The following is a 21,824-nucleotide window of genomic DNA, read 5'->3' as shown; positions in this document are numbered from 1 at the left end:
CCATTACCCCCACCTTTCTTTTTCCTAGGTATCTTTTATACCTTACTCATGCCTGTCCACCCATTCTCTGTGTTTTTATCTGTCCTTCACTTACCCCTTCCACTCCCCATATGTCTAGTCTTGCAGCTACTCTGTCTAGTTTTGCAGATGGCTTCATTGATAATAATGTCACGTTTCTCCTCAGTTTGCTGGAGAAGATCGAGCAGGAGACGTGGAGAGAACCAGGAGCCTCATTTATCACCTCAGTGACGCGCCTCATGGAGAGACTGCTGGATTACAGGTATGACACCGCCACACTGTTTATGTGAGAGTTGGTGGGACAGAGAAGAAATGCCTGTTTAGCCAGTGACATTGTCATCAGCTGATTTAGCTGTAGTATATTGGACAGTAGACCTATTTCTGTTACAAGTGAAGCCTGGTGAGAGGCGTTTCCTATTGGCAGCTTTTATCTTCCTGGATAGCAGTGGTGGATCTGTTCCCATTCACCCTCAAGTGTCCCCTTCCTCTAGTTAAATTCTGCTGGCAGCAGATCGATTGCCCATAGAGTTGCATTAGATCTAATGGTCCAATAATGCATTTAGATTGATTTCCAATAGATTTAATTCTGAAATCTATTGAAAATCTGTGCCTAGTGTTTGGCACACATCAGACAGATTCCTGTCAGATTCTACTTGACAGGCATCTGACAGAAATCTATCTGAAGGTCGAATCTGCTGCAAATCTATAAGTGTATGGCCACCTTTAGTTTTCACCCAAGAGATCATTTTTCACCTTCTGTTTAAAATAAGCCACCAGCAAGCAAGAAAATATTCTGAATAATTTTGACAGTACCTTTTCAGTGACTTTTTTGAACTTTTTTAATTGTAAAATTCTTAAAAGTTATTTTAAAGAGAATATGTAAATTATCTTCGAGGAGAAAACTCAAGAGAAAAAGTGAATCCGTATTTTAAGCAGCTGCTGTAATGCTAGGTACATGCCATGCAATTTTCTGGCAGATTCATTTGCCATATCAATTATTTCCAACATGTCCGATCTGAATTACGATCAATTTTTCAATCGATTTCTAATCACTTTTATGAAAATTGATCAGAAAATCGATCGTAATTCAGATCATGGACATGTTGGAAAAAATCGATCTGGAAGGTAAATCTGCCAAATAATAGTTTCGTGTGTACATAAAGATGTTGGGGAGGGGGGGACTTTGGTCTGTCCTTTATGGTCGATGGGGGTTGGAACTGTTTTGACCACTTCAGGAGTTTTGTTGACCTCCGCACTGAGGTTTAGAGTCTCCCGGAGTGCAGAGTCTAGTTCTGGGTACACACGATGCGTTTTTTTGGGTCAATTTTCCGTCCGATTGATTTTGGATCGATTTCCGATTCGATCCTGTTATCTTTTCTTATCTATTTCCATTCACTTCTATGAGAAATCGATCAGAAAACAATTGAAAATAAGATTGTACATGTCGGAAATTATCTACAGTATTGAACCATCTATCTAACACAAAATTGCATGGTGTGTACCTAGCATTAGTGACCACGGGTCTTCACCATAGCGCCCCGCTAGGGACCATGAACGTTGCTGCCGAGTGCCCACCAGGTTGCATTCCAAGGAAACCCTAATGCCTGGTACACACCATGCAATTTCCTGTCAGATAGAAGGATCGAATAGATTATTTCTAACAGGTTTGATCTGATTTCCAATCGTTTTTCTGATCGATTGTCTGATCACTTCTATACAAAAATGATCAGAAATCAGATTGGACATGTCAGAAATATTTTGACCCATCTATCTGATGGAAAATTGCATGTTGTGTATCCAGCATAACAGTGAATTGGAGAACAATTGACACCACATTGTGGGACTCGTAGTCAGACAGGCAAATGGTCAAGGCCAGGCTGCAGACAATTCGGAATCGGGGTCACAAGCCAGGAGTCGGGACGGGGAAAACAATCACAATTGCAATTGAAATCTGTGTGGGCTAAGCATCCTTGTTATTTTTAAAGAAGAAGTGGAATGAAAATTTTGTTTTAGGCCCTGTTCACAGTGGTCAGTTGCGTAGCAGAATAAATAAATAAAAATAAGCTCGCTGCCCATACTATTCTGTGGGACTGCTCACAGTAACAGATCACGTTATGTTAACTTGCTGCATGCAGGCTTTGTATTAAAGAGAAATTCCGACCAAGAATTGAACTTTTTCCCAATCAGTAGCTGATACCCCCTTTTACACAAGAAATCTATTCCTTTTCACAAACAGGCCATCAGGGGGTGCTGTATGGCTGATATTGTGGTGAAACCCCTCCCACAAAGAAATTCTGAGTATGTACTCTTGGCAGTTTCCTGTCTGTGAACCCTGTTGCATTGTGGGAAATAGCTGTTTACAGCTGTTTCCAACTGCCAAAACAGCAAGCAGCAGCTACATCACTTGCCAGCAGTAAAAATGTCAGCATGTGATAAATGCCAGAATATAAATCAGGGATTTAAAATATTTTAAAATGGGCAAACACTGACTAAATCATTTATACATAATTATTGTAAAAATGAAGCACTTTTTTTATTACATTATTTTCACTGGAGTTTCTCTTTAAACTCTATATCCAGTCACCATTGTAGTTCACATTTAATAAAACACACAAGGGGCAAGCACCATCAACCACACCCTAAAATATTTGGGTAATCCAAAATGAGTGTGCAGAAAGGAACTCATAATCCAAAATGTAAACATACAAATAACAATAGTTCCCTAAATAGACCACACCACTCATATAAATCAATATATAATCATCTTTATTCACAAAATAGAAACACATGTATTTGTTGATTATGTATATGTATTGGTTTGTTTCCATGCATGGTTATCCGTATTGTTTTTAAGTGTTTTTATACTATTTTGTGAATAAAGATGATTATATATTGATTTATATGAGTGGTGCAGTCTATTTAGGGAACTACTGTTCTTTGTATGTTACCATTGCAGTTCACAGCACATTTTATCGGGTGCATTCTGCAACTGATCACTGGGAACCTGGCCTAAATTCTACAAGTAATGTGATGCACCTGAACCTTTGTGGAATCTGTGTATAGATACAACACGAAGAGGCACACAGAAAAAAAATATTGAAAAGTATAAGGCCTTGATCACAGTGGTCAGTTGTGTTGCAGAATAAATTTGCATGTCAACTTACTGCCCATACAATTCTATGGGCCTGTTCACAGTTATGGGCCACATTACTCTAACTCGCTGCACACAGGCTTTGTGTTAAAGTTTATGTCCAATCTCCATTGCAGCTCACACACATTTGAATGTGTGCATTTTGCAACTGACCATTGTCAACGGGGCCTAAACTCTACAAGTAATGTGATGCACCGGAACCTTTGTTGAATCTCTGTACAGATACAACACAAAGAGGCACACAGAAAAAAAAAAATATTAAAAAGTATAAAACATTTAAAGGAATAGATCTTACCTCCAGAAAAAGACACCAATGCAGTGGCATAGCAATAGGGGTTGCAGAGGTGGCGACCGCATCGGGACCCTTGGGCCAGAAAGGCCCTCCCTCAACTGCAGTATTAGCTCTCTATTGGTCCTGTGCTCATAATAATGACTCCTATAGATACTTTGAATAGTGGTAATCATTAACAAACTGCTCCCCATTCCATTCTTGCACCTCTGACACTGCGGTTGCCGTTGGCAGGTTTTGGTGTGTCATATCAATTGTTATGTATAGAGTGTGTGTGCGGGCGAAGGGGGGGGGACATAGAGTGGGGGATATTTGGGGGGCCCCAATGTAAAACTTGCATTGGGGCCCACAGCTCCTTAGCTATGCCACTGCACCAATGTATTAGTAATTGAAATACCTTTACAAGTGCTCCAAACTATTCTGGCAATCTATTGCGACTTTGTCATCCACCTGATCAAGCAAACCTTGACGTGGCGTAAGGCGTTGTGATACTGAAAGTCTTTCAACATTCCTACACACTGGTGTCTTTCACAGAGGTAAATTTCCTTCCTTCACAGGTACCGTATTATAAATTTAAGATGTTTTATTTTTTCTGGCCACTTCCTTATCCTAAGTGGATTATACGTGACTTTCAGCAACCACAAAGAAATGACAGCTACCGTTATATTGGGAGAAGTAGCCAGGGTGGAGGAGGGCTACTTTGCTGATAGTATCTCTTGTTACAGGGACTGCATGAAGGGAGAGGAGACCGAGAACAAGAAGGTTGGCTGTACGGTTAATCTTATGGTGAGCAGTATGGATGTGCGACCGATTTTGTGTAATTGGGCTTCTGCTGTAACAATGAGTGGATAAAATGGAGCCCTGCCTTGTTCCATTGCTGGATGATGGTTGCATCCCTAAGACAGTCTATTGAAATTGTTAAATTGCCATGGTGAATGTAGCACTTACAATTTTTACCCACTTCTGACTTCACCACTGAGGGTTTTTTACCCTTGTAGACTAGAGCAATTTTCACCTTTCAGCGCTCCTCCCTTTCATTTGCCAATAACTTTGGCACTACTTATCACAGCAAAATGATCCGTCTCTTGTTTTTTTCGACACCAATTTGACTTTATTTGTGCAGTATGTTGCTAAGAATTATTTTATGCCAAATGCATTTTAACAGGAATAATAAGAAAAATGGGAAAAAATCATTATTTCTCAGTTTTACTCATCATAGTATTAAAACAATACAGGCAGGCCCACCCAGATTTACCTCGCAGAAGCCTATAGGCATAAATGTCCTGGCACCCTAGACTTTACCCTACATGACCCTTCAAACCCCACCACAAGTGTGCTGTCTGTCCCAGCTGTCACTTCTCCCTTACTTCCTTTGCCTGTAATAGGTAGCTACAGGTGCCTCTTAGTATTAGATAGCCAGAAGTACCCTCAATATTAAGTAGCTAGAGGTGCCCCCAAGTATTAGATATTTAGAGGTACCCTCTATATTAAGTAGCACTAGAGGTGCCCCTGACTGAAGGGAGATCTGGTTTGTGTAATGCCGAGAGCTGGGTGAGTAACCTCTCATTTACACTCTTATCAGGACTCTGCATAGGGAAGGAGAGAGGGAGGCGCTCAGGAGGAGGACTCAGGGGAGTGAGCTGCCTTTCCATCATCTGGCACCTGTAGGCACGTGCCTACAGAGCCTTATGGTAAATCCTTCCCTGAATACATGCTACTGTTATTAAAACCCACCTATTTTATTTGTCTCAGTTATTGCAACGTTTACAATATATCCCTAGTAAATGGCGCCAATATTTTATTTGGTAATAAAGGTGCATTTTTTTCAGTTTTGCGAACAATCACTACCCCATATTTTCAAAAATAACAGTAATATACCCTCTTGACATACATATTAAAAAAAAGTTCAGTCCCCAAGGTAACTATTTATGTATTTTTTTTTTATCGTAATTTTTTAATGCAAAAGTTTCATTTGGGTAACTATAGGAGAGTGTGGGAGGTAAGGGGTTTATTTTATTTGTATGTGTAGGTCTTTTCATTAAAACAAAATGTATGTTGGTGTATTTTTACTATTTGGCTACAAGATGTCCTCACGCATTACCTTGCTGAGCATACTGCTAGTATGCTAACAGGAGGTAACATGTGAACGTGTTACTTCTGTTATTACAATGACCTCAGGCATCTCATTGATGCCAGCGATCAATGATACCGGCACTTTGATCAGTGAATGGGAGCTGTGTTCCCATTCACTAATTGGTGTACTAGTACACCGATACAGAATCAGGGGGGTCACGGGCGTGCACATTAGTAGAGAGCAAAAACGGGGTGTATATATACTGCCACTGATGTGGTTAGTGGTACATTTTAAATAACAGCAGATGTTTTCAGAATTGGTCAGCCAATAGTAGCGAATGCACTTTAGAAATAGAAGGAGGTTTACATTGATGAATTTATGGCAAAACACTGATAAACATTTCCTTGTTTATCTTCTGGACTCTGTGTGATTGGCCGCATGTGCCAGCTTGTGCAGATTGTGTATGTATTGCTGCTAGTATTATGGGAAGGTAAATCTAACTTCTGTCCGGCTGTTTATAGAATTTCTACAAATCAGAAATTAATAAAGAAGAGATGTACATCCGATATATCCACAAGCTCTGTGACCTGCACCTACAGGCGGAGAGCTTTACAGGTATGTACAGTGTTGTTATTACGGTAATATCTATAATACTAATCCACAGTTGTAAATATGCATGAGAGATCACCATGGCAACCTGGCAACTGTCATCTTATATACTAACAGGCATTTGTAATACAGCGTGCCTACAGTGCCGCCTATGTGTATTACAACAGTCACTATAATGACTTCTCCTTAGCAGGGGAAGAAGAGAGGAGACTGGGGGTTACAGATCTTTTATATTACAAGGATTCTGACCAGTATTATTGCAAACTTATCCTATATACTAACCAAAAGTTGTAAATATGCACGGACCCGGAAACACCCATGGGCAGAGGCTTATTGTGTGTTTGTCGCAGTTATTGGCGGCGGTTTAGTGCGGGCTGCAGCTTAGGGTGAATGGTGCATTTGTGGGTGGCATCTTAGTGCGGTTGTTGTGGTGTGCACACACAGCTGCAGATACTTAAAGGAGTCATCCATCATATAGTGCTACCCCCTGCACCTCTCTTCCCCTGTTCTCTCATAAGGGCCATTAGAAGCTGCTTCTGGGTTAGCCTGGTCAGATCAATGCGCAAGCACTAGGCCCGGTGGTGCAGGTCATTGATTGTGCTCCGGTGACTAGGCGCACTTTACACATATGCACTTCTAGTACCAGTTGTGACGTAATGTGTTTACACAGAGTGCTCCCGGCCACGGAAGCGCAAACAATGATGCACGCCGCCTGGTCTAGTGCTTGCGTACTGCTGCCGACCCAAATGCAGCTTTATGATTGCTCTTATGAGAGAATGAAGAGGACAGAGGTGAACAGGGGAAGTCATGGGCATAAGGACTGCTCCCTATACTTGCCTGTTCCCCCTGTTCTAACCATCTTCTTTGCCTCGGTATGCATGGACGCAACCTGTGGGTGTCGGCTTAGTGTGGGCAGCGGCTTAGTATAGATGGCGGCTTAGTGCACCGCCGGCGGCTTACTGTGGGCAGCGCAGCTGTGGGTGGCGGATTAGTGCATCGGTTGAGGTGTGCACGCTACTCACGCAATTCTTTTGAGAATCAGGGATTTCCAGGTATTTATAGAACGTTCACTTTAGCGCAGACTGCAGAGACCTGATGATGCAGATACACAGTAAACTAAAACACTCAGGTTCTAAAACAGCAGGTGGAATTGTCAGGAGCATTCATTCTATAAATAGAGCCTGTAAATGATGATGAAGTATTGCTATAGGATGGGAGCAGGACAGGCCAATAACTCATCACACAGCTACAGGCAGAGAATAGATTGTCCTGAGCAGCATGTAGAAGCTCTGTGTGTCTGTTGCTGGGATCTCCATCTGTCCCCCCTCTTCTAGAAGCTGCATTCACGCTGATCCTGTACTGGGAGATGCTGCAGTGGGAAGATCGCTCCCTGCGAGAGTTCCTCCACTACCCCGCACAGACCGAATGGCAGCGCAAAGAGACCCTCTCCCGCAAGATCATCCACTACTTCAACAAGGGCAAGGTGGGCAAACAAACCCATAACTGCACTGACTGGGAGATTTGATAATGATGTAACTAGTATGTGGCGAAAGGGATCGTATCACACAGTGAAATGGTATGCAGTAATGAGGGACTGTTATTTATTATTGCAATAATGTACTCTAGCCTGTAGAAGTCATTGCTGCATTGGCCGTTCATAAACACCCACCACAAACTGGTTTGCACACTCTGCATTCAGTAATGTAAACAGTGACACCTACAGGCCATGCAGCTGGAACTTTTTGCTTTTAAAGCAAACCTGAAGAGAAAATAAACTTATGCGATAATGAAATGTATGTGTAGTACAGCTAAGAAATAGAACATAAGTAGCAAAGGAAAGAGCCTCATACTTTTTTACAGTACAAGAAGAGTTAAAAAAATGGTTTTATATGCAAAAGAGCTTCCCTGAGCTATCCAACCCATTTGGGTCAAATACATTCCTGTTTTCTGAAGCACTGAAAGGGAACCTGAAGTGAGAGGTATATGGAGGCTGCCATATTTTTTTCCGTTTAAACAATACCAGTTGCCTGGCAGTCCTCCCGATCCTCTGCCTCTAATACCATTAGCCACAGCCCCTGAACAAGCATGCAGCAGATCTGGTACTCTGACTCAGCTGACTTAGGTTTTATTGGATTAGCCATATGCTTGTTTCAAGGTTTTGACTCTGTTTATGCCAGAAGATCAGTAGGGCTGCCAGGCAACTGGCATTGTTTACAAGGAAATACATATGGCAGCCTCCATATCCCTCTCACCTCGGGTGTCCTTTAAGGAACAGTGAGAGCCAGCTTGCGATAAGGGTTTACCGCAGGACAGTTCAAAGGGTCATTGTTTCTGCTTTGTTTTATAGCTTAATAGACAGAGTGTGGTTTTAAAACAGCAACTGTGACAGAATGATGCACTTTTATAAATAAATAAATAAATAAATAAAAAGCTATATAACCTAAAATAAAAATATTAAACTCTTTTCTTGGCTACTAATGTTCTATTCCTTATCCGTACTACACATACAATTCATTATATCATAATTTTTTTGTTTCGCTTCAGGTTTGCGTTAATAACTGGCTAGTTAAAGCTTGGATTCTTTTATTTATTTTCTATTGGTAATTTGAGCCAAACAAACGGTTGTGGAAGCACAGGCATGGTCTGAAACTCAATATTTATTCTTTGCTGTAAAAAGATTATTTACGGCTTTAAACCTACTATCAGAAAAATTATAGCAGAATAGAATAGAATAGCATTCTAACAGTTAAACACAGCACTTCATTTTGCAGTGGAAAGTTCCTTCAGCTTGTGATGTGCATCCGAAGAGGGGATACAATTTTTTGTTGTTTACATTCCTCTGTTGCTACAATTAGTTACAGCCAGCCACGTACAGAAACGAAACTGTATTGAGCTAACAAGCAGAGACAGATGAGAACTTTTCACTAGATAGCTGCTATATTTATATATTAAAATCTATGAATAAAATGCAATCTCAGCTTTCAGAGCAGATAAACTTTACTTTGGGACCTTGTTTTTTATAAGCAGACTGTAACGTACAGTGCATGCAGATTTGCACTGAATGCAGAATGTCACTATTGTGGAAATACTGAAGAGCAAACCACAGGATAAAGGTGAAATAAAGTAAAGGTTTATTCACAAAAGTGCAGGATATGTACAGGTGAAAATGCAAATGAGCATGAACATACATACAAGCGTATTCAAGCAACTGTACAAAAATAGCAATACGACAGCAAACAATTGGCAATATGACTGCAGGCATGAATGTCTTGCGATCAGACATACAACAAACCAAATATACAGTGTATACAGTGAACCCCGGACCCTGTCTAACTAAGCTAACACACACACATATATATATATATATATACACACACACACAACAATATACATTCAGGCATAGTACATAATGCAGCAGGCAATTGGAACGTCATACAAGCCAAGATCAGATACCAGGAAGTCAAGCAAATACAATCGATAACCATAGAATAGTCGGGAAAGCCAATATCATACACAGGGAAGTCAAGCAAACAGTAATCAGGAAAACATACAAACAGGTAACAGGAATCAAGAATCAGGTAACAAGTATCAGGGTAACAGGAGCAGTGACCAGAACACAGGCTCTTGGGCTATCCACATCAATGAACTAGCAAAGAAGTTCTGTTGGAGCTGGACTTATATACTCTGCAGGATGGTCATGTGACCTCTTCCAAGGCTGCAGAGACACAGTTCTTGAATACAGAGACCTCTGCTGTTGGCAGTGTTGCCAACCTTTCACGTTATTTTTTACTGACAAATACCTAAAAATTTACTGACAAAAGATTTTTTTTACTGACAAAACACGCCGAAAAATGGGCGTGACCACGAAACAGAATGTGGGCATGGTCATGGGTGGGGCCAAATATACATGATTTTAATATTGCTGTGAAAGGTCTGCCAGGGAAGTTTGAGCTCTGCCATAGTGTTTCCCCCCCTTCCCCCAAAATACATGTAATCTTACAGCATTTCACCAAAAATCCACGTAATCTGGCAGAGGTTCTTCCAAAATACATTTAATCTGACAGCAGTGGTTCCCCAAAAATAGGTAGCCCCAGGTCTATAGGTGTCCCCAGAATAGGTGGCCAGGGGTATAGATGTCCCCAGAACAGGTAGCCAGGGGGAGAGATGTCCCCAGAACAGGTAGCCAGGGGTATATGTGCCCAGTATATGTAGGCAGGGGTACAGGGCCGGTTCTAGACTGGCACATATGAGGGGGCAGTCAAATGGGTAGGGGGCAACATGTTCGAGGAAATTTGCGGCGACTAAAGTGGGCATGGCAAGTAAATGCACATAATGAGAGACAGCGTTTCACCAGTAAATGCACATAAGAGACAGCCTTTCACCAGTAAATGCACGTAATGACAGACAGCTTTTCACCAGTAAATGCATATAAGAGACCGCCTTTCACCAGTAAATGCACGTAATGACAGACAGCTTTTCACCAGTGAATGCACGTAATGAGAGACAGCTTTTCACCAGTAAATGCACGTAATGAGAGACAGCTTTTCACCAGTAAATGCACGTAATGAGAGATAGCTTTTCACCAGTAAATGAACATAAGAGACAGCTTTTCACCAGTAAATGCACATAATAAGAGACAGCTTTTCACCAGTAAATGCACATAATAAGAGACAGCTTTGCACCAGTAAATGCACATAATAAGAGACAGCATTTCACCAGTAAATGCACATAATAAGAGACAGCTTTTCACCAGTAAATGCACATAAGAGACAGCTTTTCACCAGTAAATGCACATAATGGCAAACAGCCAGTGTCCTCAGTATATGTAGCCAGCAGATATATGTGCCCAGTATATGTAGCCAGAGGTATATGTCCCCAGTATATTGTAGGCAGGGTTATATGTGCCCAGTAGATGTAGCCAGAGGTATATGTGCCCAGTAGATGTAGCCAGGGTTATATGTGCCCAGTAGATGTAGCCAGAGGTATATGTGCCCAGTAGATGTAGCCAGAGGTATATGTGCCCAGTAGATGTAGCCAGAGGTATATGTGCCCAGTAGATGTAGCCAGAGGTATATGTGCCCAGTAGATGTAGCCAGAGGTATATGTGCCCAGTAGATGTAGCCAGAGGTATGTGTGCCCAGTAGATGTAGCCAGGGTTATATGTGCCCAGTAGATGTAGCCAGGGTTATATGTGCCCAGTAGATGTAGCCAGGGTTATATGTGCCCAGTAGATGTAGCCACAGGTATATGTGCCCAGTAGATGTAGCCAGGGTTATATGTGCCCAGTAGATGTAGCCAGATGTATATGTGCCCAGTAGATGTAGCCAGGGTTATATGTGCCCAGTAGATGTAGCCAGGGTTATATGTGCCCAGTAGATGTAGCCACAGGTATATGTGCCCAGTAGATGTAGCCAGGGTTATATGTGCCCAGTAGATGTAGCCAGATGTATATGTGCCCAGTAGATGTAGCCAGGGTTATATGTGCCCAGTAGATGTAGCCAGATGTATATGTGCCCAGTAGATGTAGCCAGGGTTATATGTGCCCAGTAGATGTAGCCAGAGGTATATGTGCCCAGTAGATGTAGCCAGAGGTATATGTGCCCAGTAGATGTAGCCAGGGGGTATATGTGCCCAGTAGATGTAGCCAGGGGGTATATGTGCCCAGTAGATGTAGCCAGGGTTATATGTGTCCAGTAGATGTAGCCAGAGGTATATGTGCCCAGTAGATGTAGCCAGGGTTATATGTGCCCGGTAGATGTAGCCAGGGTTATATGTGCCCAGTAGATGTAGCCAGAGGTATATGTGCCCATGGGTAGCCAGGGTTATATGTGCCCAGTAGATGTAGCCAGAGGTATATGTGCCCAGTAGATGTAGCCAGGGTTATATGTGCCCGGTAGATGTAGCCAGGGTTATATGTGCCCAGTAGATGTAGCCAGAGGTATATGTGCCCATGGGTAGCCAGGGTTATATGTGCCCAGTAGATGTAGCCAGAGGTATATGTGCCCAGTAGATGTAGCCAGGGTTATATGTGCCCAGTAGATGTAGCCAGGGTTATATGTGCCCAGTAGATGTAGCCAGGGTTATATGTGCCCAGTAGATGTAGCCAGAGGTATATGTGCCCATGGGTAGCCAGGGTTATATGTCCCCAGTAGATGTAGCCAGGGTTATATGTGCCCAGTAGATGTAGCCAGGGTTATATGTGCCCAGTAGATGTAGCCAGGGTTATATGTGCCCAGTAGATGTAGCCAGATGTATATGTGCCCAGTAGATGTAGCCAGAGGTATATGTGCCCAGTAGATGTAGCCAGGGTTATATGTGCCCAGTAGATGTAGCCAGGGTTATATGTGCCCAGTAGATGTAGCCAGAGGTATATGTGCCCAGTAGATGTAGCCAGGGGGTATATGTGCCCAGTAGATGTAGCCAGGGTTATATGTGCCCAGTAGATGTAGCCAGGGTTATATGTGCCCAGTAGATGTAGCCAGATGTATATGTGCCCAGTAGATGTAGCCAGGGTTATATGTGCCCAGTAGATGTAGCCAGGGTTATATGTGCCCAGTAGATGTAGCCAGGGTTATATGTGCCCAGTAGATGTAGCCACAGGTATATGTGCCCAGTAGATGTAGCCAGGGTTATATGTGCCCAGTAGATGTAGCCAGATGTATATGTGCCCAGTAGATGTAGCCAGAGGTATATGTGCCCAGTAGATGTAGCCAGGGGTAGATGTGCCCAGTAGATGTAGCCAGAGGTATATGTGCCCAGTAGATGTAGCCAGAGGTATATGTGCCCAGTAGATGTAGCCAGGGTTATATGTGCCCAGTAGATGTAGCCAGGGTTATATGTGCCCAGTAGATGTAGCCAGGGTTATATGTGCCCAGTAGATGTAGCCAGATGTATATGTGCCCAGTAGACGAGTGACTGGCAGTTGCAGGCGGCAGTGAGCGGAACTTACCTGCGTCTTCTCTCGCCGCCGGCGCGGGATGATTTGCCGCTACTCTGGTCTGGTCCAGATCAGAGCAGCAGAACTTCCGGCGCAGGAGCGAGACGGAAGGTAAGTCCCGCCCGCTGCCAAACGCCACTGCCAGTCACTCGTCACTTAGGAGGGGGACAGTCAGCGAGGGAGGGAGAGCACTAAGGTGAGAGAAGGGGGGGGAGATTGCCCCCCTTCTCCACCGCTGCCCACAGCTCTTCCTCCACTGCGCTGCTGTCCTGCAACAGAGCGGGCGGCCGATTGGCCGCCCTTTTACGGACGCTGCTGAATTCCTTACGGAATTCACGGGCAGCTTAATTTGTATCCAAAATTACGGGCTGCCCGTAAATTTATGGGTGGTTGGCAACACTGGCTGGTGAGCAGAGGGAACTTCAGGAGGATTGCAAAAATGTTCTTGCTGAGAGAGTGGACATCTGCTGGTGATTAGAGGAAGTCCATGCAAAAGTTCACAAATGTCATCAGCAGGAACAGATCGTGACACAGACAATACCACCTGTGCACAAAAGCAATTAATAAAAAGTAGGAAAACACATTTTTATTGTATGTTATGTCAGAGTTTTATTCCACTTCAGTTGTTTCTTCGGAATATAACTGCCTGCTTTGTGCAGTGATCAGGATTCATGTGATGGTATCTTGATGACTTCTTTTCTGTTTACCTGCAGTGCTGGGAATATGCCATTCCTCTGTGCCGAGAGCTGGCAGCTCAATATGAGAAACTCTATGACTTTCCGAGCCTGAGCTGGATTCTGGTGAGTCTCTTTTCTGACACTGCATTGGTATGTATTTTACTTCATAGTGGCTGCTCTCGACAGATCTACAATGTGCAGGGCCAGTTTAAGCCACATGGGGGCCCTGGGGCAAAACTAATTTGGGAACTTCCGCCCATGAAAGTCAGCTCCTGGGGCCCCTGTGCTGCCAAACCCCCTAGTAGGCCTCCATTCGGTAGTTCAGCTGCCTTGAAATCTTACCTGTCCCTGGCGGATGCTCCATCCCAACCTCTGTGAAAGTGTCACAACAGGAGGCTAATTGTTTTTATATGTTCTGTGGAGAGGACTAGCAACTTGCTGTTGAAATGTACTTAATGTAGCAGTTATCACATCTGGAGACAGTAAAACTGGGGCAAGATATTAGCAATTGCTTAGAGAAGCCAATAAGGGATCTTTGTTTTGTTGAGTAGCTGTAAATGGATTGGCTGCTCTGGGTAAATGCTCCTGTTCCTTTGCACCAGTATTGCCAGATCAGCCCTTGTGTGTGATGACAGCCCCATGACACCCCTGTCTTTCTCTCTTTCATATTTTCTTGCTCAGAAAATGGAGGCTTCATATTATGACCACATCATGGATCAGCAGAGGCTAGAGCCAGAGTTCTTCAGAATCGGCTTTTATGGGAAGAAATTTCCATTCTTTTTACGGGTAAGATTCTTCATGCTGTTCCTCCACCCTCTGTGTGTTCCTCCACCCTCACTTTCCAGTGTCCTGACAATTATCTGTGCAGAATCCTTCCTACTCCTTGGAATCGGACCTCTCCCATTTGATTGACCTTTGTGTGGGATTGTTGTATTATTTAGCTTTGATGAACCTTCAAACCCAACACAAAACCTTTGAATCATAATTATAGCTGCCACTTATTTTGGAATCCGCACCTTCTCATTGGTTGGGAATGTTTCATTTTTATGGTTCCTCCAAGCAATGGCCACATTGATAGCCCCATAAGTTGTGTGTTCTTCCTGTTGACAGAATAAGGAGTTTGTGTGTCGGGGTCACGACTATGAGCGCCTGGAGGCCTTCCAGCAGAGGATGCTGAGCGAGTTCCCGCAAGCGATCGCAATGCAGCATCTTAACCATCCAGATGACACCATCCTGCAGAGCGATGCACAGTGTATCCTTCATTGTGTCTGTTTGTCACCAGAGCGCAGAGAATGATGGGAAAATGCCTGTCAGGATTTCCCGCCATAATAGTCTTTGACGTGATAGCGGAAGTTGCTGGTCCTCTAGCAGTTGCAGATGACACAAAACCAAATGTTTATGAGGTGTTCTGACCATATACACTTGTTATTACCGTATATGTATTTGGCTTTAGGCTTGCTTGAAAAGGTCTGTACGGAGAAGAGCAGGCACTAGAAAGGTTGGTCCTGCTAAAAACCCATCAGGCAGATCACAAACCATAGAACTAACTAACCAAGAACATTTAGGGATACTCTTGTCAGTAATCTCTATCACTATCTGGCTGATTCGATTTAATCTGTTAGAAATCGATACTGCAAACACTTCCCAAATGATCGCTTTCTAGCCAGATGGAAGATATCGAATGGCGGCAGGTCAGAAGCGCTTCGCTAGCGGCATTCGATTTGGGGCCGACCACTGCAGCAGGGGAGTTACTCTCACCTGTCCACTGGTGCTTTTTTCTCTGTCTGCTCATCAGTCTATGGGCTTTCATCTCTTCATTCTGCATATGTGTGCAGGAGGTGTGTCCCATTTACCTGCTTGCAGTGGCCATATTGGTTGGTGCTACCAATATGGCCACTGCCATATTGGTTGCTCACAGTAAAGGTACCTATCGCGTACCTTTACTGTGCTGATGGCAGACATTTTGGATACCAGAAGGTCTCACAGAAACATCACATAGACAAATAGTAACATACAACCCTCATTCTGAGCCAGGGTGGGTGTGTTATGAGTACCACTTTTCTCCTAAGGCACTGTAGGCACGTGCCTGCACGCGCCGGATGATGGAAAGGTGGCTCACTTCCCTCCCTCCTTCCCTATAGAAAGTCCTGAGCAGAACGTAAATGAGAGGTTACTCACTCGCCATTTCACTGATGAGATTTCTCTTCAATCAGGGGCATTAGCTACTTAATACTGAGGGAACTCTGGCTACCTAATAAGGGGCACCTGTAGCTGTCTACACCGGGCAGGGGACATAGGGAAGAAGACACCGCTGGGCCAGCCAGCACACTTTCAGTGCAGTTTGGTGGAGCTCTGTAGGTTCATGGACTATGAAGTTTAGGGTGCCAGAATATCCTATAGGCTCCTGTGATGTAAATACGGGCCTGGTTGATGCCTTCCGTTTCCATATATAAATAGGGGTAAGTACTTTTAAAGGACACCTGAAGTGAGAGGGATATGGAGGCTGCTGTATTAATGTCCTTTTAAACAATTCCAGTTGCCTGGTGTCCGGATCTTACATGTACCAGTAGTGTCTGAATCACCCACCTAAAAAAAGCATGCTGCAAATCCAGTCAAAGTTCACTCAAACATCTGATCTGCGTGCTTATTCAGGGTCTATGGCTAAATGTATTAGAAGCAGAGGATCAGCAGGATAGTACAAAGGTAAGGTCATGCTTAGGAATCCAGCAGATCTCAGTATGCTCTCAGAAGTGATCAGCAGGAAGGTGGAACACAAAGTCACCACTCATCTTCAAAGGCACAGAAAGAAGTCCTTCATTCTAGTCCAGAGGCTCAATCTGTAACCTTCATAATATCTTTTTATCACAGACCTATTAGAAGGGGCACAGAAAATATTATTTTCCATCAGAGGCTGGAAGGTGATCAGTACTATGTTTGCTGCAGACCACTTTTTCTGCAGAAGGCTGTGTGTGAAGTCTGTTATGCAGAAATTACCCGAAAGAACCATGAGGTTTCCTCACTCGTCAAACAAGACCCAATTTTAGTTTATTCAAGCAGCCTTATACTTATCCAATGCACTTCTACTTCTACAGACACCTGTTCTCCAAAGGCAAAGATCCTGAAGACCAATTACTCATAGGCTTGATACCTGATCTTCTTGGGCGACATTGTTTGGCCCGACTTTCACATGTAAAGTGAGCTGTATAGCTGACAGTGCGCTCTTTTGCCTAGTGTGTGTGTGTGGGGGGGGGGGGGGGGGAGAGGGACGACAGATCAGCACATGTGTAATGTCACATGGGGGAGCAGCGTGCACAATGAAGTTGGCCATGCCACTGTACGGCGGTGGTTGGGGGTCGGGGACTACTGTACACACGTAAAAATCAAGGGAATGAGGGGGGTTGGAGGGCAGGTGCAAGGGACCGCAAAGTCCAAGTGAGGGTCCACTTAACCCAGCGCAGTGCCAAGGAGTCACAGTCCAGGGAATGTAGGAAAGGTCCACCCGGTAGCAAGCACTGTAGTCTCCACCCGTTGCCAGCATACAAGCTGTGGTTACAATGAGTCTGAGTGGATAGAAGCTGCACCAGTTGTTGTGGTCACCAAGCACACCGGCTCAACACGCAATGAGTAGCGAAGGCGGTGGAAGCGGTGAGGGAGCAGGGATGTCAGCGCTTGCAGAGAGCAGGTCCAGCGCACATGTCAGCATCAGAAGCACGCCAGAGGCCCTGACATGTTTCACCAGGTCTACCGGCTTTTTAAAAGGGAGACGTGGATATGACGTAGCGCTTGTACCCTACCTATATACGCAACACGCAGCCCAACACACATGCATCCATGTGCGTCATCCACTCCTCAGAAGAGCCACAGCCATTCAGAAGCCAGAGGCTGAAGGAGGCACAAAACAGCATGTAGGGATATCCACATGCATAAAAAAGTTTGCAAAAAGCCGAGTGGCTACAAAAGGGGGACGTAGATGGGCACAGAGCATTCACACATAAGGCAACCTTAAATAGTGCTAGCATTGAAAAATACTGCAAATATCTTAGATAGTAACAACAAACAGCATATACCAAATGCAATGCTGTATTGTAATCATGCGCCAGCATACAGATTTAAAAATAGAGTTGATGATTAATCAGGGATCTTCCAAGTGGAACATATGCAGGACATAGAGAAACCAAATAAAGCTTTTGGTCAATTGTCCAGATGAAAGTCCTGGAACAGCACAGTTAATACAAAAGATCAAAAGTATATTAAATTGTCTGAGTGCAGCGATGTTGCAAAAGGAGGACCAAAGGGGTCAGCAGGCAGAGGCAACCCGCCCTCAGACACAAAGCACCAGAGATGCTGGTGCTTTGGGGTACTTTTATGGGACTCTAATGGGAGCTATCAAACTCTTTTTCAGGGGTCTGTAATATATAAATGATCAATCAGGCTGGCAAAAAAGCTGCAAACCCGGTTGTATCATTATTTAATTTAAAAATCCACTGAGATTTTTTCTGGAGGAGCAACCGATCATAATTGCCCCCTCTAATTGTCGTATGTATGCGATCTAGACCGATAAAGCGTAAACCTCGATAATCCACCCCATGAACAGACTTAAAATGTCTTGCCACTGGTGTGGTGGATGTAGTGCTCTTAATACTGGTGAGATGTTCACCAATCCTAGTTTTCAAATCCGGTTTTGCCAATGTAGAAAGCCCCACACTGGCACAGGAGGAGATACAAAACAAAGGGAGTGTTACAGTTCACATAATGTTGTAACCGTCAATGATGTCCATTGGGAAGCAACACCTCCCTCCCAACGGACAAAAAAACGATAAACAGTACATCCACCACAACCATCAGGCTACTGTACACACGCCTGACTACTGGCTGAAGTGGTCATTATCGGCAACTTCAGCTGACTTGAGTCATGCATGTGTACGTAGCTTTAGTCCCACGTTTGAATCTTCAAGTTAAAGGGATTCTGAAGTGAAAGGTATATGGAGGCTGTCATTTTTATTTTATTTTAAGCAATACCAGTTGCCTGACTATCCTGCTAATCCTCTGCCTGTAATACTTTTAGTAGCAAGCATGCAGAAATAGATTTGGAAGAGTAGAAGAACATGATTTGAAAAACTTCAAAGAATGAAATACATATTTATACAAATCCTACCCTATCATCTGAGTCTTATGCTGGGCATAGACGGGTCGATCCGGCTGCCGATTAGCCGCCGGATCGACTCCAGCCGCATCCCCGCTCGTCCGCGGATCGATTCGCGCTCGTCCCGGAATCGAGCGGGCGTGGGTCGAGCGGCATGATCAGGCCAGCTGAATATTATCAGCTGGCCGGATCAGCTCGTCGATACACGGTACAGAAACGTACCATGTATCCCCAGCATTAGTAATGAAATTGGATTGTATTGGGCAGTACAAAATTAGCAGCTGCTAGACAAGATTTAGAACATGATACTTATCGATATCTGGAAGATATCAATCTTTTACCTGAACTACCACAGATGTGGATGTGTATAGGCAGCTTATCTCTTACACTAGACGATCCCCTGTCCTTTAGAGATCTCATATAGAGACAGGTTGATTTAAAGAGACTCCGTAACAAAAATTGCATCCTGTTTTTTATCATCCTACATGTTCCAAATGCTATTCTAATGTGTTCTGGCTTACTGCAGCACTTTATACTATCACTGTCTCTGTAATAAATCAATGTATCTTTCCCCTGTCAGACTTGTCGGCCTGTGTCTGGAAGGCTGCCAAGTTCTTCAGTGTTGTGGTTCTGCTATGAACTCCCCCTTCCAGGCCCCTCTATGCACACTGCCCTTGTGTTATTTAGGATTAGAGCAGCTTCTCTCTTCTCTCTTATCTTTTACAAGCTGGATAAATCGTCCTCTGAGCTGGCTGGGCTTTCACATACTGAGGAATTAGACAAGGGCAAAGCTGTTTGCAGGAAGAAATGAGCAGCCTGAAACTTCAGTGCATGAGAACAGGGGGAAAGAAACACACAAATGATCTCTTGAGATTCAAAAGGAAGGGTGTATACAGCCTGCTTGTGTATGGATGTATTTTCTATGTGTGGACATACTGTACATCAACCTACTTCCTGTTTTGGTGGCCATTTTGTTTGTTTATAAACTAACTTTTTAAAACTGTTTTTAACCACTTTTAATGCGGCGAGGAGCGGCGACATTGTGACAGAGGGTAATAGGAGATGTTCCCTAACGCACTGGTATGTTTACTTTTGTGCGATTTTAACAATACAGATTCTCTTTAAGGTGGCCATACACTGTTAGATTGCCATGCAATGTGGCAAACAGATGAATCCCTCTCTGATCTGAATTTGATCAGAGAGGAATGGAATCCCCTTCCCCTATACAAGGCACACATTTCAGACAGATTCAAGCAGTAGAAGGTTAGATCGCCTCCTGATGGTTAGTCACCTCCTTACTCTTTGTGATCTCCCTGCCCCCCTTTTCAGTATCTACAGTCCATACTTCCAGGATCCCATAGTCTATAATAACTACTCTGCCTAATCCCTATGTACTCTCTAATCTATAACCCTCCATAACTATAGCCTTACCAATCCCAGCCTAAAATATCCCCCAACCTTCTAACTAACTAGTCACTAGGGATGATCAATGAGATGCAAATATTTCAGAGTTGATGCAAATTTATGCAAATTTTATGCAAACATATGCAACTTCAAAAGGGACCAATCAGTTTAAACCTGGGTTTAAATTGATTGGTCCATTTTCAAACTGCATATATTTGCATAAAATTTACATACATTCTCATCCACTCAGTATTTGCATCTCATTAATCATCATTGCTACTTACCCAGCACAGCTGCACCCTCCCCATTTAGATTCAGGGCATCTCTATAATAAAGCCTGGGAAATTTATATTTAGCATTGCTATTTTAGTAGAGGGGGGAGGGGAGGGGGGGGGGGGGGGGGGGGGGGGGGTTAGTCCAATACAAGCTCCTAAGGGTTTTGACAGACTCTGCCAAATACAATTAAAACCAGCTTCCTCACAGGCGATAGGACACCGGATTCTCAAAGTTATCCATAGGACTTGCTGAGCTAAATGTTTATTGTCCCTTCAAGAATGATCTGCCCACTCTAGACTAGATATGTCCTTATTCTAGGCCAGATATGAAAAAGTTTCCATGGAAACAATATGTAAGACAGGTATAGTACCCTAATTGGGCTTCTGGACACACATTTATAAATTACTAGTTAGAGCATGTTCCCTTATTGTCAGTGGAATTTGGGGGGGGGGGGGGGGGATATATATATTTCCTGCGTCTTCTGGTCTGATGTTCAATTTGTTTCCTCTTTGTTGTTTATTATACATTTGTCGTACATTCCACCCTTTGCTTTGTCTAGTTATTACTCTGCAGTATGCTACCATGGAGACGCCTGGGAAACAGGAGGGTTCTGTTCTTACCTTCAGTTTTTCTTTCTTCCTGGCGCTTCTCATCGGCAGCACACGGGCTCACCTTGGGTGCTGTTGGCTTATGATGGTCACAAAGAATTACCAATCAAAAAGTGACTTTCTTTTTAATATTATTAAGCTGTCAAGAGAAGAAACACATTCAAAATAAATTGGAATAACTGATGAAACCAGGGTGATGCATACATTTAATGCTTTATTAAAGGTGCCCACAAATGATACACTGTGAAATAGCTGGCAGTTTGGATGAGGTATGAGGTCCCAACAAGTTATAATCTATCAATATGTTGTTTGGTGGGCCAAGAACCCTCCTCTAAAACATGCTGCCCTTTTTACAGTTTTTTCATACATTATATTTTAGTGAATTATGTTTTTATGTAATTCAGGCAGTTATCTTATGGAAATTAATAGTCTTTCTTTGATCTTTTAATCGGTGTGTAACCGCTAGTAGTTAAAACTTTGCAACACTTGTGGCTGCCTAAGCCTGATGCGGCGTAGCGCTCAGGACATGCTATTGCGTCCAGAGCATGGGATGATATAGCGTGGCCCCACCGGCACAGATCTCCTCTGTCTTAAAGAGAAACCATGACCAAGAACTGAACTTTATCTCTTTCAGTAGC

The 21,824-nt window shown here is 43.5% G+C and overlaps 1 protein-coding gene and 1 long non-coding RNA gene across 2 annotated transcripts in view; one reads left to right on the top strand and one right to left on the bottom strand.

Annotated features, from left to right (window-relative positions):
- The window catches only part of DOCK3 (dedicator of cytokinesis 3), a 377,696-nt gene that overhangs the window by 281,037 nt on the left and 74,835 nt on the right, over nt 1–21,824 (top strand). Inside the window, 7 exon segments of the mRNA XM_068252991.1 lie at nt 185–280; nt 4,184–4,244; nt 6,054–6,147; nt 7,476–7,624; nt 13,792–13,878; nt 14,437–14,541; nt 14,866–15,007. Of these exon segments, the coding sequence (XP_068109092.1) occupies nt 185–280; nt 4,184–4,244; nt 6,054–6,147; nt 7,476–7,624; nt 13,792–13,878; nt 14,437–14,541; nt 14,866–15,007 (734 nt within the window).
- The window catches only part of LOC137532473 (uncharacterized), a 143,702-nt gene that overhangs the window by 59,028 nt on the left and 62,850 nt on the right, over nt 1–21,824 (bottom strand). The window contains exon 2 of the long non-coding RNA XR_011023939.1: nt 21,199–21,325. This is a non-coding gene — a long non-coding RNA (uncharacterized lncRNA). The remainder of the gene's footprint in view (nt 1–21,198; nt 21,326–21,824) is intronic.

The sequence above is a fragment of the Hyperolius riggenbachi genome, chromosome 9, assembly GCF_040937935.1.
Source record: "Hyperolius riggenbachi isolate aHypRig1 chromosome 9, aHypRig1.pri, whole genome shotgun sequence".
Taxonomy (NCBI): Eukaryota; Metazoa; Chordata; class Amphibia; order Anura; family Hyperoliidae; genus Hyperolius; species Hyperolius riggenbachi.
Note: the sequence above shows the minus strand (reverse complement) of the source record. Positions and strands in the feature narration are given on the sequence as shown.